This window comes from Micropterus salmoides, unplaced genomic scaffold (genome assembly GCF_014851395.1).
Source record: "Micropterus salmoides isolate LMB-PRFRI ecotype aquatic unplaced genomic scaffold, ASM1485139v1 Ms_hic_scaffold_7, whole genome shotgun sequence".
Lineage (NCBI taxonomy): Eukaryota > Metazoa > Chordata > Actinopteri > Centrarchiformes > Centrarchidae > Micropterus > Micropterus salmoides.
The window spans coordinates 8,142,989-8,158,662 of record NW_024044459.1 but is presented as its reverse complement, the minus strand read 5'-3'; the positions used below and the strand labels follow the sequence as shown (position 1 = coordinate 8,158,662).

At 39.5% G+C, this 15,674-nt stretch overlaps 1 protein-coding gene across 4 annotated transcripts in view; it reads right to left on the bottom strand.

Annotated features, from left to right (window-relative positions):
- Positions 1-15,674, bottom strand: part of prdm6 (PR domain containing 6) — a 106,379-nt gene that overhangs the window by 24,860 nt on the left and 65,845 nt on the right. For all 4 annotated transcript variants that reach the window (XM_038703811.1, XM_038703813.1, XM_038703812.1 and 1 more), the window contains exons 6-7: positions 12,530-12,654; positions 266-647 (exon numbers count right to left, since the gene is read on the bottom strand). In XM_038703811.1, coding sequence (XP_038559739.1) covers positions 266-647; positions 12,530-12,654 — 507 coding nt within the window. The remainder of the gene's footprint in view (positions 1-265; positions 648-12,529; positions 12,655-15,674) is intronic.

Genomic DNA, 15,674 nt, shown 5'->3' with positions numbered 1-15,674 from the left:
TCGTTTTTAGAAAGTTTGAGGGGTCAATCCCAAACTCTCACTGGAGCATCTTTTTACACCACTATTAGTTTAATCCATACAGTTTACGAGTCTAACGCTTACAAATTCTTTTCCATATTGAAATGCTTCTGGTGGGAACAGATCTTTTGTGACACTTGGTCAACATTCAAGTCGCATTAAGGAATTAATGAACTTTGTAATAGTTTCTGCTGTTTATCCAGCATCAACATTCATATAGAGATTGCATTACTAGATAATGTCTTACCTGTCAGGATTCTGCGGACAGACATGCATCTGCAGCAAGATCCTCTGAGTGAAGGTCTTGAAACACTGGCCACACTTCCACAGGTGCCAGTCGCTGAAATCACTGCTCAGCTGGCTGGTGGAGGTTGGGCTCGCCAGGATTCGCTGGTTCTTCGACCCCAACTGGCTGAAACTGGACTCTGACTGAACCCCGACCCCAACCTTGTCCAACAGCGAGAAATTCCTCGGGCAGGGGGAGTGGGGGAAGACCATGGAGCGCATGAGGGCGGTGGAAGGGGGGGATGAGGAGGAAGACGAGGAGGAGGGGGGTTTGCCGTTCTTGCTGAAGGACTGGAGGGACTCCTGCCTGGTCATGGCTTCCACCACCGTGGCTGGGACATTTACTTGAGACAAAAAACAAAAGACAGAAATAGTTGGGTTACGCAGTAGTTTCAAGAGAATGAGTTTTGAAAAATACTTTCTCAACAAAAGTGGGGAAAAACAAACCCACAGTTCACTGCTTATAGCTGAAATGCGGGGTTATGCCAAAGTTGGTGACTATTAAAACACATTTATTACTAGCCACTAGCATGCTAACTAAGATGGGATAGTTCGCTTTCAGGAAGGAACTCTAAAGATTTAACAGTTCACATCAACTGTGCACAAGTTCAATCAGACCACCCCAAGTGAAGCACACTGTACCCTTACATCTGTCCTGGACTTTACAGCAGCATAGTCAATTTATAAACTCAATAATATCTCACTGGAAACAAATCTAATATGTCAAATAATAAGTGAAGTTGAATGAAGAACACAGACATCAGTCAGTATCAGTCCTTCCTTTCCCCCTCCTCCTGCTCCTCTCTCTGCTGATGTGATTCATAGAGCCCGACCGATTTATTGTTTTGCAGTTATTATCTGCCGATATCAGCTAGCATCGGCGTTCATAACAGCTGATATCTGACTATTAAAAAAGAGAAACATAGAGTCGGATCCTTCGCTCATGTCATGAATGTAGCACGGTTTGCCCACCAGAGGGAGCGCTGCAGCTCCTCTGTTAACAACAAGGTAGCACCACAGAACAAAACATCAGCTGACTGCAGAGCTCAGAGCCAGTGTTAGCTCTGACACTCACTGTTCCCTTTTGTCATGTCAGTTACATGACTTTAATAATAATAAAAAATAGCCCTCATCACTTTCCTCTTTGGAGACCAGACTCGCTAACCCTCCCGTTTTTCACTGCCCTCTCCAGGCTCAGCGTGTGTTTAATGTTACGGTAACACAGTGTTGGAGGCTGCGCTTCTGACAGACGTGATTGTAGATTAATTTCTGAAACAGTTTGGCAGTTCTAGTGACCTCTCATTTCTCTCTAATTTATTACTTCTAAATACTTTCCAACATCACCAACTGCAGATAACGCTGCCTGTTGCTAAATTAGCCACAAAGCTAATGCCGTGTTTATCAGTGGAGGAGGCTAACATTAAAGAGTGATTAAACTGTAGTGTCTCTAGTTACAGTCGGCGTGTCAGAAATGATTAAACCAGAGGGGACTTGTGAATAAACGTGAGCTGAACAAGTATCTAACACACAGTTGCAGGTCCTCGTTGTAGACAGTCATGTAGTATTAGATTAATTTAAGGGCAGCGTTTCCTCTGCGTCACTGTATCATAGAGTTTCTGTAGCATTGGATAGAATAGTCATTGTGGCAGATTATATGTAAGGTAATAACTACTGCATGACAAAAAAAAATAAATAATAATAATAATAATTAACAAACTAACAGTTAGACTACCGACAGCCAGCTTTAGCTTAGCTTTTAGCTTATTTTTAACAATTCACTTTTCACAGAACTGCTTGTGTAAACCACAGCAGCGGTGGATGAGCAAATAACAATATTGCTTTCTACATTTGTAGTCTTGTTGAACAGGTATATTGGTAAAATATTGCTGTTACGGCCGCTGGTAGCAGCCGTGTGTTTTGGTTACTGTCCATGTGTAACCAAAACACATGGACCGGCTGAGGATTGGCTGGTGTCAGTGAGGATCTGTCTGCTCCCGCCTACATCTATCCTGATTGGAGCAGTCCCAATACCGTCCACCAATCTGTGAGCTGTGGTTGAGGCCTGCTGCTATAAAAGCCACCATACTGCCGTGCAAGGGGCGCTCTCTGTCATTAACTGTTTTGCCTCTGTGCTGATCACTGTTTGTATTGAGCCTAACGTATGTATATTGTTTGCTGGTTGCAGCAGCTTCACTTCTGTGGCCTGCTTGTGTTTGTTACTGCTATTACTGAGAGTCAGTATTTTCTTTGTTGAGATTAGTCTTTGTGTTAGCTGTTTAGCTAAAGTAGGAGACACCCTTGAGTTAGTTTTTGTATAACCGTGCGTCTGCAGAGTTGGGCTAGGTTTTAGAGTAAGTACTGACACCCACTCTACACGTAGGATTTTCCCTTGTTTAGTACATTAGGTTTAGGGGTGCTGTGCTCCCTGTGTTTTGTTTTGAGTTAGTAATCCCTGTTTTGGAGGGATCTCTTTTTGTTATCTTGAGTTTATGTTTTTCACAGCACCCACTTGCCCAACTTTAGTTTGTTAAAACCTTGTCAACTCTAGTATAAATAAATAACTTTTCCACCATACCAAGTACATCTGGTTTATGCGTACGTCCCCTTTCCCCTAGTGAGCTGGGATGTAACAATTGGCTTTTTACTTTAAAGGTTATTGAATGTAGTTACAGTAAAGAGCATAGTCCTCAACTTGAGAAATCTTGGAGTTTTCTTCAATTCACCTGGTTCATTTCACTGTCTCCACCACAGCCTCTATGCTCTGCTGGCTGCTTCGTGTGTGTGTGGAGGAGCTCAGCCCCGACACAAAGAGCAGAGCAGATGCTGCAGCATGATACTAAACACTACAATCTTAAGCCCATTAAATTCTGGGTTCCGGTATGATATATTGGTTAGCAGTACTTTGGGCCAGAATGAGACACTCAGGTATCAGCAAGAAACTCGAGTAGAACCAACAGTGATCGTTCACGGTGAAAGGAGTCTGTTAGGTGGTTCAGCATCTGTGCAGGATGCCTCCCTGACGATGTATTCTAGTCCAACTGGGAGGAGTCCACTGAGGCAGACCCACAACAAACTGGAGGGATTACATATCTGACTTGGCTTGGGAAAGTCTCAGGACCTTCAGGACGAGCTGGAGGACAGAGCTGAGGAGAAGGCCAGTTAGACTGCAACACAGATCTGGTCAAGTGACAAAAGTGGGTGGATCAACGAACCCATACTTAGTTCAAAGCAACTTTACAGGTGGCCTTCTATATGTCTAAGATGTATCTGTCGCCAAGACAAATTCTTGTTTGTGGGCTGTTCTTGATGAATAAAAGGAATTATTTTTTTGCTGTTGGATAGAAACAGAAAACAAGCCATGTTGTCCTAACTGAGGCCAGATCCGCCTGGCTAGCCCAGGGCAAACTGCAGCTCCTGGTTCCAGTGAATGGAATTATGGGTACAGTTAGGCTGAGTCTGGTCATTAGTTACAGTGACATACTGTTCTCTGCTCTCTCTGACCACAGAAATGTTTTCTCAAACTATGTATTGGCTATAGCTTAGTGCCCAAACTGGGCCTTCAGCCTGTTTCTGGAGGGTTATCACATGATGGCAGTCCTGGTGGGTTTTAATTTACTTGGACAAAACCACTACAACTTTTACTGTTACTCTTGCTACTACTGCTACTACTACTCATAATGGTGCTGCTACACCTAATATCATTACTACCTATGTCCTTCTTTTTCTTCTACCACTACTACTACTATTGCTACTACTACTACTACTGGTACTGTAACTAGTATGACCACAACAACTATGGCAAATGCTACTACTACTGATTCTACCAGTATTAAGAACATTAAAGTACTGTCTTGTGCTTATGTTAAAGTCAATCTGTATTTTATTTCAATTATTGTTGTATGTATTATTGTGCATTCGTCCTTTGTGTACTTTATTCTTAAAGTTTTCTTCCGGTGCTCATAACTGTATTTATTTTGTGAGGCACTTTGTTTCTGCTTTCATAAGTGCTTTGTAACAAAAAATCTCTACATAGAAGCAGGCAAGATAAATGTTTTAGACAGATAATATGAACAGATTTAGGATGCAGAAGTGTTGCTGGTGAATCAAACAGTCAAGTAAAATGACATTAACAGGAAAAAACACATTATATAAAAGTGTGTAAATTAGATCTTGGGTGAACCAGCTGATGCCAGCTGTCCTCACTTGACCCAGAGTTCAGCTGTGTTCTGCTTTGTGGTCTAAGCAACTGACGGACCTGGACTCCATAACCCTTCATTATGTCTGAAATGACATTAAGAGGGCATGTCTTACTTTAACTCACTGTGGATGGTTTCACTTTTCATTCTGTAAAACTGGTTTGTTCAGAAAAACTTGGCATGTAGACTGGCAGGAAGTTGAATCGTCTCAATTACTCTCTCTGTCACAAGAGAGATCATTTATGTCCCATCCTCTACCAACAGTGAATGTTAGTTGAACCATAGCCATTCCCAATACCTAACAAGATGGGTTCTTTTGAAAGGCAATGACAAATCACTTAAATAGGAAGTACATCACAGTACCTCTGACCTCTTTCTCTTATGTTTAAGTACATACCATGCACTAATCCAAGAAGACCATGCTGTCTTTTTTCTTCCCTCTCTAACATTGCTGTGCTGCAACTCTGCAGTCGGTTCATCATAACCATTTTCCATCCGTCATCAGCTCACCTCTGCCATCAGGCCACCAGGCTTCATTGATCCTCTAATAACCTTATGAGGAGATAATTACACCATCTGTAAGTTGCCCGACGGCACTATCGATGCCCATGTTATGCGCCGCTCGCCAACACTTAATTCATTTTGCTACAAACATTGCATATACAAAAAATGCAAGTCAATATAGTTTGGGTTGCACATGAAATGCATCATCAAAATGGGAAAATTATGCAGAATGAGTTTGCAACACTGCAGAGTCTGTGCTTTCTTTCTTTATAAGGGGTGTGTTCTCATCCGGGGGGGTGTGACATGAATACAAACTGACTACAGACTCTGATCCTTGACAGATCAGAGTACACAGTTTTAAAAGGAACTTCTCAAGCTTAAAGGAGGTCAGTGTTTGATACAGAAGAGAATTAGGGTGAAGTTATCACTATCTCTATCTCTGTATCAGTCCTCCTCTTTCTCTTCTATCACTTCCAGCCCCGTTTTAACACTTTTCATTCTCCTTCTCTTCTTCATTACGACGACCCCTCCCTGACATCCTACCTTTGAATTTCTGTTTATATCTTCTTGACATTCAGGTGGCAGTATGTATAATTCATTCATCAACATGCAGAATAAAGTCTCATCTTTACATCTCCACAGAAAACACATAATTGATCCACAAATCATTTTGGGAATGTGGAACAGAGCCACACATATGTGCATCCAGACTTAAGATTGATTTCCTCAAAATAACAAGATTCTTTTAAAATGTCAACATAAATGGTATGATCTTGGAACACAATCACTTTGTTTAGTAACGTCATTTACGTGCTGACACAATTATCCTGTGTGCTGAATATGGTTTTAATCAAGGCTGACATAATTCTACTTCTTTTGTTATTATCAATATATCCCATGAAAAGACCAAAACCAAAATGTTAGCATGTCTCTCAACAACTTTCGTACTTCTCTACCCTTGTTAGCAGATACATTCATTGCTGGTTTGGCTCGGCACAGGGGATCTGTTGAAAATAGGAAAATATTTAAAGTCTTTTATAATTATACTTGCTGTAAAGTAAGAATGCTTTCAAAAATAGACATGTTGATAGATTATATTTATCCATTAACAAAATGCAAAGTGAGTGAACAGAAGAAAAATCTAACCCAAATCAGCATTTGGTGTGACCACTCGTTGCCTTGAAAACAGCATAAATTCACTGCACAAAGTTCTTGAAGAAACTCTGCAGGTAGGTTGGCCCAAACATCTTGGAGAACTCCCCACAGTCCTTCTGTGGATTTAGGCAGCCTCAATTGCTTCTCTCACTTCATGTAATCCCAGACAGACTCGATGATGTTGAGATCAGAGCTCTGTGGGGGCAGTGCCATCACTTCCAGGACTCATTGTTCTTCTTTAAACTGAAGATAGTTCTTAATGACTTTCGCTGTATGTTCGGGGTGGTTGTCCTGCTGCAGAATAAATTTGGAGCCAATCTGATGCCTCCCTGATGGTATTGCATGATGATCTGCCTGTACTTCTCAGCATCGAGGAGACCATTCATTCTGACCAAATGTCACTGCGTTTGCGAACCTCCTCCATGCTTCACTGTCGCCTGCTGACAGTCATTCTCCAGCTCTTCAGCAAACAAACTTCCTTCTGCTACAACCAAATACAAACAATTTTGACATTCTGCCAATTCCAGTGTTATTGTGCATAGGTAAGTCGCGTGGCCTTGTTTCCATGTCGGAGGTATGGCTACAAGTCTTCCATTAAGGCCACTTGTGACCAGACTTCTCCAGACAGTAGATGGGTTCCACTGTTGTCGGCATTTCTGACCTGGTAGCTGATGAGCTGATGAAAGTAAGCATGACGTGTCTTTCATCTGCTGCAGTAAGTTTCTTTGGCTGACTACTGTGGCTACAGTCCTCAACATTGCCCATTTCTTTGTGCTTCTTGTAAAGAGCTTGGACAGCACATCTGGAAACCCCTGTATGCCTTGAAATTTCTGCTTGGGAGAGACCTTGCTGATGCTGTCTAACTTGTGTCTCGTTGCTCGGTCTTGCCGTGGTGTATGACTTTTGACAGTAAACTGTCTTCAGAAGCCTCACCGTGGCTGTTCCTCAATCAGTTGTATTTCAGTTTCAGTTTCAGTTAATGATTGTGTTTCAACCTACATATTGAATATATGATCATTAGCACCTGTTTGGTATAATTGTTTAATCATACACCTGACAATATGCCTACAAAATCCCTGACTTTGTGCAAGTGTACCTATAAGAATTGATGCTGTTTTGAAGACACAGGGTGGTCACACCAAATATTGATTTGATTTTAGATTTTTCTTTAGTTCACTCACTTTGTATTATGTAAATAGACTCTTGCACAATACTGTAATTGTTAAGTATAACTGTAAAGGATATGACTGTAAATATTATGTTATTAGAACCCATGCCACAATGGATCTACCTACTAACAAGTATTGTGAGTGTATCAAACCTGACTCAATCTCTATATTTAACATTTATACCTGTATTGTTATACTGAGGTCAATATAACTAAAGGGGGAAAGTTCGACTACCCTGTTTGTGTCTTTGTTTCCTCTTAAGTGTCTCTGTCGTCCTCTCTTTACTAGTATGAAGTATTGTTGAGATTATGTTTGTTAGTAATCAATAATGATAAGTAACCAGAGATAATAAAGTCTTATGAAATCAATAGAGGCAATTATAAAAATGGTAATAATAATATGTCAAAGAGATGTAGATATGAAATACAGAGGAGTTTACTGCAGAGGTAGACAAAATAGATAACATCTTCTTCACTCTTCCTTTCTTCTGTCCTTCCATCACACATCCTTTTTCTCTCTCCTTCCCGAACTCTTCATCCCTCCTTCAAACTTATTGAGTCTGCTCTTGTCTCTTTTTTCTCCTCCTCCAAATCTACTTTTCCTCTTCCCTCTTTTCTCCTCTCCTTTCCTTCACTTGTCCTGTCTTGTTCCCTCTTTTCTTTTCTTCTCTCCTGCCCTCCCTTCTCGCTCACTCAAAGTGTTCTCGCATCCTTTTGTTCTCTTCCTCTGCTTCTCGTCTTATCTTATGTTCCCGTGAAAGCACAACTCATCTCCACATTACTGCTGCTGCTACATGTCGGAGAACAAGTAGTTAGGAGAAAGGAGAGAAAAAATGTGTTATGGTGAAGATAAAAGAAAAAGAAGAGAAGAAGAGGAGTCCCCCTGAAGTCATTTTTCCTTTTCTGTCGGTGAACATGTTGATGTTGTTAGGCGGCGGCCGGGCTGCGGAGCGTCAAGCCGACAGGCTGTGATTGGTTGGAACGTGGATGAGTAAACAACCACAGGGTGTGTGCTTTGATAGTGTGTTGAGGGTCTGTGTGTTTTCTTTGTTGTCTAGCGGTGTGTGGTTTGGCTCTAACGTGTTCTCTGTTCATCTTTAAAGTCTGTGTGTGTGCGTGCGCGGGTGTGTTTAATGCTATGTTTGTTTCTAATGGTGTTTGGTGGTGATTTTGTTGCTAACTTAATAAAGTTATGCTTAAATTCAATTAAGTATCTGTTTATTCTTCTATATCTTCTCTTAATTTTCTTAATTCATCTTTGAATTAACTTCCTTAGTTTCCTTAGTTTAACAGAACAAATGAAACAGAAGCATTTTCTCTGCCTCCCTGTTATCATCTGGTGTACTAGAGTTTCTTCTATGCATTGCTTTTTGTTAAATTTATAGCTGCATTATGTGAATTGTTCTTAATTACGACTATTTGTTTCTGTTTTTAAAAAATGATCTTGACTATAGCTTGAACATGAAGGCTTCATTCACATGATTTCTGTTTTTTTTTTTTTTTTTCAAATAATTAATGTTTCTTAAAACCAGACTCTGGTCTGCAACTAAATTTTACAGTTTGGATATAATATAAACACTTAAGAGACTAAAATACATGTTAAAATTAAATATAAAATAGAACAAAATAAAATCAACTAAAATCAGGAAAGGCTGTCCTATAAAAGTACGTTTTAAGAAGGGACTTAGAAGAGTTCACTGACTCAGCCGACCTGATTAGATCAATAGAATATCAGTGGTCCAGTGGTCAGAGCTAAGAACAGAGTTCAACATTAAATGTTGCAGTTGTTCAGATAGAGTACGGTCATCCCTGACTTTTTTGTCCCAAAGTTGCCTTTGCATTTTACTTGGTGGTTTAAGGTTTGATTTTGACTTCGTGAGCAGGATGTTAATCATCTGTGCTGCTCAAAACAATTGCCTGGTGCATTATAATTTTTACTGGGGCTGAATAATTTTAACAAACCAGTTTCTCCATTTCTTTCTCTTTTGGCTTCTGATTTATGATTGTGTGGTTGCTTGTTCAAATCTCTGAATTTACGAGGATTACAAACTGTCTGTTTCTGCTCTCTGAGTGCTGTTTGGCAGGACACTGAACCCCAGACTGGTCCAATGGAACTACATGGAGACCAACAGCACATGATTTACCCTGAAATGCAACCTAATATATTGTACCGTATTTTAAATTTAAATATATGTCACTCCACTGCAGGATTGTTTAATACATTGAAAACATAAACCCATTGTGTGAAACTAGAAACAAAGTCACAAAACATTTTTATTTTCATGCATCAGGTTTGGGATTTGCTAGATTCATTGACAGACACACGTTGTGGTTCTGACAGCTTACATTTCCTTCACTGACAGATTGGCACATTGCAGCAGCAAATACAGACGATAAAGAGAGAGCTACAGGAAACCGCGGCTGTACTGTCCGGTTTCCAGTCTGAATGTGCTCAGTTGACGCTCTCTGCACTAATAAAAGGTCAAAACTCTAAATGTCTGTTTCACAGACGACACAAAGTCACAGTCCAGTGCAGAGTTTTGACGTCACGCTCCTTCTTTGTGGGCACAATCAGCAGATAACAATTCCATGGAAAACCCAAATGCAGTTAGTAGCAAAATGTCTTTAATTTAGAGCAGAGCTGCTGTCTTTCTGTAATCTAATTTCACTTTATTTGGATGTGAACAAACTTTTTTCACTGCCGGGTGAAACTGAAAATCTTCCAGTCTGTGTTTGCCCTTTGCCAGAGTGTGTGTTGGTACACAACGTATCTGTGTGTGCGAATGTGTGCTCTGTACTTTTGAAGATCAAATATCTTCACATGGATGAAGACAGTTTAAATAATCTAAAACTGAAAACAGTTTGGTTTTAATTCTTTTTCATTTAGTGTTTGTCAGTTGAAGCATACGACTTATGTTAGCCATTATTTTAGCATATGTATTACCACATTAAAGAGGGTTTCATCTATTTCAATCTACACTCAGTTGCCAGTTAGTAGATATACCTAGCTAAACTAATGCAATCTAATACAGCAGTCTTGTAATAAATCATCCCTTCATTGAAGATGAAATTAAATGTGCACAGCTACACAGAAAGCCTCCACATATTAGCTTTAATCTGCATGCCATGTAATATAAAACACTGATAATAACAACCGGCTGTCACAGAAAACTTACCAAAGACAATTGGTACAGCTGAGGAGACGGGAATTAAGTGATTACTTTAACAGACGTAAACTAAAGGGCTTAACAAGTGGAGATGTTGTCCTGCTAGTCGCACTAGATGAAAAGTCAGAAGATCACCATTATGACTCATCCTCTGAGGACCATGAACGTCTGCACTAGATTCAGGCTAACATGTTGTGCCAGTCAACAGGCATGACGATCACTTCAGCCACACGGCTAATGCAGTGAAATTAGAGAAAAAGGTTTTGTAAGTAATGTACTGTCGAACCAAGTCTTATAAACACAGTAATACAAATGTGAGTGTGTGTGTGTGTGTGTGTGTGTGTGTGTGTGTGCAGAGGCTGCCACAGTCCTGTCATGATGAACGATGTCATGTAAAAGAGTCGTTCCATCTGTAAAACAAACCAGCTTGTGGCCAAACGTCTCTAATTTGCAATCAGCACGATCTCATTAAACTGCGACTCTGTGAAAGATGAGCTCCTAATTCAATTCGTTTCAATTTAGATCCCACAGATTAAAACTCCCTCTTCATGTTTTGTGTTTTTTTTTTTTTTTTTGCTCCACAGAAAAACTGTTCGAATGGAAAAGATACAAACAGGCTGACTGAGCAGACAACTGGAGATGTAAACAAAAATAAATTAGTGACAGAGAAACAGAGAGGACAGAAGAGAGACCGAGGGAGGAAAAAGGAAAGAGGACACAAAGTGAGGTGGAGGAGGAAAGAAAGAGAAGAAGAAAGAAGAAAAGACGCTGTGATTAACAGAGACAAACAAGAACAACAGAAACTTCACACACTATATTCCATGTTTGGTAATGACAACTGTGTTTTGAGGACATGAATGTCACATCCCAGTACCATCCCAAAAACATTCAACCAGCTGAAATCACAAAACTGTTAAAGCGTACTTTTACCAAAGAACCAAATATGAGTCATGCTTACCGGTGGAGGAGGGGCTTTGTAACCGCAGACTGTTTTACAAACAAATATAAAGACATTTAAGTATTCTATACTATATACTACTGAATGTTATGCCTTATGCATGTTTTACAGGTTATAAAGCATTTAGCTGCAAATTCTGGCAAAAAGTAAAAAAGAATAACATTAAATGTTTATGTTGAAATTAAGACCACATTTTTAAAGCTCTTAAGACCTCATGGGCGTAAAATCTAATTAATATATTTTAAGGACCTCCTGCCACAGTATTTTCTTTACTAAAACAAGACAGAAAACTAGAAGAAACACCCAAAAAAGTACAAAAGACCTAAACCGAAAGCTTCAGCAAGTTAAGGAAAAACTCGTCTTATCATTCTTGCTCCATGACAGAGAAGAGGTGCAGCGGGCCGACACAAGGCCACAGAGTGCCCACATTTGAACAAATAAAATACTTCTTCCAGTCTTGTTTTGACTGGATCCGTTGGTCAGACAAATAAATCAGACAGCAGCAAAAAAAATAATAATAATAAAAAAATTTTAAAAACCTGTGTTCAGTGTTGTTTTTGTGGCGGGCCAAAAGCTTTCCTCTAGTCTAAGAGTTTAAACTCTGTTGGTAAGAAAGTAAGAGCTACTTCCAAAGAAAACTCCATTTTTTTCCTGCAGACAGACTGAACGCGGAGCCGAGGGGTTTGGCTTATGTTTGGATGTTTGGAGCATTAAGCTGAGCTTTGTTATCTTGATGATCCTGATCGTGAGGCAGCTAAGGGAACCTGAACCCGTCACCTTCTAGTTAGAGGATGGCCTTTCTGACACTTTGGGCACTTTTTCCTAACTAGTCAGCAAGTGTAAATGTTTAAATTTCTTGCTCAAGGACACTTCAGCCAGATGTACCATACAGCAGTTCTGGGTATCAAACTTGTGGCCTGATAAAGTTTTAGAACAGAGACAACGTAATGTTGCAACAGTAAACGTCTAGCTGTTGTTTCAGTGAGTCCCAACAATCAAGGATTATTTTTCTATAAGACAAAAGAAAATAATAAAGACAAGTAAGTAGAAAAGACAGAAAGGTCAGGAGTGTTCTCACAGTTTTCGTCCTGAGCGATGCACTGCAGCGGGATGCCAAAGAAGGAAGTGTAGGAGTCATTGTACCAAACCAGCAGCTCTGTTCCTCTGGGGATATCCATACACGCTCTGTAGAAGATGCAGGACCTGAAATAAAACACATACACATTTCATTTGAAAAGTGCCACACAAATAAGTTAGTATTTGTATTATAGTTATTCTGTTATGGATATGATGGAAAATCAAAGCGTAGCATGAACTCATGCTTAAGAATTCAAAAAATTAAAAAAATTTTTTTAAAGAGCAGCTAAACAAACAAAAAAAGTGCACTGTACAGGAGTCACTCTTATTCTTTGTCTATGTAGTGCAACATTTTGTTGTATTTGTGTGTTGGTTGCGTGTGAGGTGTCAGTGACTCTGTCCAGATCAGATTTTGGAAATGCCTTACATGTGATAACAGCTTGATTTCACATCTGACCAAACCCAAATGATTTATGGGAAATATCTGGTGTATTTCACCCACTTCAGACAAACTAATGACCACGATGTTGTTTAAACACGCAGCCACTGAGTTGATGGTTCCTGGGCCACACCAGCGCTAAAACAACACCTCGTCCACCCAAAAACATCATTCTCTTAACATGAGCAAACTCCTTGTTCAAAACCACATTTTCATAGCCCAAACTATTTTAAAACTATTTCCCACACGTTTTTTTCTTCCACCAGGGAGAGGGGCAGAGTGTCAGACAGGATCAGTGAGAGGTCATAGGTTCAACTCCCACACGACTCACATGCTCTCCTGCCAAAGTGCCTTCGAGCCAGAAAACGAATTACTCTTTGCAAACAGCTTGAGAAAAACACTTGAAGTGAAAAGAAATGATATTTGATCTAAACCATAACTGCTTTTAATGGCCAAATAATTCAAAGCACATTGAGATTCCTCATATGAGAAACATTCAACTAATGAAGTTTGACTTGATTTCACTAAAAAGCCTCTTGATGCATTTAAAAGCCCCATTTAACCATCACACTGTTAAAATATGCCGCAGACCTGACTACAACATCAAATCCAAACCTGCTCAGTCAAGAAATGCACCAACACAAACAACCATACTGGTGGTTTTTAACATTTTAGCCCATTACCTAAAAACCATGTTGATTATACATTACTGCTGGGCATTTTCTAAATCAGCCAATTATTTGTAGATTGATTTCCTTCCTTCAAGGCAGACACTGGTACCATTTGATTTCTATGAAAGACTTTCTGCAGCTAGATAATCCATCACAGTCACAATTTAGACTAATTTATTTTTCTGTTAAAGTGACTCTCAAGGGAAGGGAAGGAGAATAAACATTGAGAAAGAGAATTTGAGGAGGATAAATAACTAAAGGAGAAAAAGACAAATAGACAGAAGTATTAAAGAAGACAAAAAGACAAGCCAAAGAGGGAGGAGGAGAAAGAGGAGGAGACATGTGTGACATGATGCTTATATAATAAAGTGAAGACACACCAAGCGAAAATACCAAGAGGGAGGAAATGAAAGACTGAAAAGAAATAAAGACTGAAAGTGAAAGACAAAAGTAGAGAAATGCAGCTAGACTGAGGGGAAGAGGGATGCTATATATGCCCATCTGGAGGAGAATATTCATCAGCAGTCACCTAAAGGTGGTAGAAAAACAGAAACAGCTCTCAGTCCATTAGAGTCCCGGTCTCATAAAGCTTGTTTTTTGTTGAGGATGTTGGAGGGTGCTGAGTCATTGTAATTTTACTATGTATGTATGTAGGGCTCAACAGTAACAGTTGCCAGGTTGCCTTAGGCAACCATTTAGAAAAATTGGCATAAAAATTGGCCATCAGTGGCAACCACTTTTTAATTTAATTTTTGCTGCATTGGTGATATTTAAATATTTGTGTTACAGTCTGATCCGGAACTAGACAACACTGCATGTGTGGAGACAATGGCAAAGCAAATTAAGTTGTTTGACTGCGGGGTGAAAAGTTCCATTAACTGGTCAACATCACAAATGATCGAAACTGACACAGAACCAGATGAACCTAAACGAAAAACTAAAACGACATTTGTGAAGTCTCAGGATGTGGTTTGCTCACATTCTGATGCTATATGAGACAGACTGGAGGTTATCTCTGAAAGCAGATGTGATGGACAAGCTGATGTTGGTGTCACTTGAGGGACTCACAATCCAAGACTTCAATGCTGAAGGGCCAATGGATCTGTGATGGGAATCAGCACAAATGTCCAGAAAACCAAAATTTGAAAGGGAGAGAACGGACGAAAGCAACCACTCGATGGATTCATTTTTTAAGAGACCAGTGAAGAACATGAGAACAGCTGCACTACTGGTATTTTGTAAACCTGGAATTGGGGGTGTACATGTTAACTGATAATACTTAAGATTCAAACTCTGTGAAGTATCAGCACAAACTACAAAGAATTTTGTTCACTTACTGTAATCATGTTTGTTTTACGGACTGACAGTTTGGCTTGTGTGTGTTGATGTTGATATTGACCAACTGTTCTTGTTTTGGTTTAGTAATTTCTTTATACATTTTACATTTCTTGTATTAAGCTGTATGTACTATTTTAATCCTTTTATTCTTTTAGGTGTGACATATTACAATCTGTCCAGGGACAGCACATTATACATTTATTCATGTGTCATTAGTGTGCACTGTCCCTGTTAAATAAGCCTAAAATAAATAAAAATAAATAAACAAAATAAATTTCAGTTTTTGCTACCAATAGGTGATGCCTGACTCACTTTTACAAATTAGTCTTGAGCCCTGAGTCTATTACTGTCAGTAGTCACATAATTTGCATCTCCGACAAAAGGAGGGCAACCAGACCTTTTTAAAAAAGACGGTAACCATTAAAACCCAAAAGAAGAGAGAACAATCATGAAAACATGAACGGTGCTGACACTGCATTCAGACATCACATTCACAGTAATTCCCACTTCCCTGTGCTATAACAACAAATCTACTCGTGTTTGAGTGGTTTTTAGGTGTATTCTGTATTACCCCTTTCCAACAAAGTTGCAGTGCATACAATCCAAGTCAAACATGGTGTGAAGTAACTCATTATCACCGATAAAAGTAGTATTTAGTATTAAAGTTTGATGAAAATCTTTACCATACTGTTTATGCA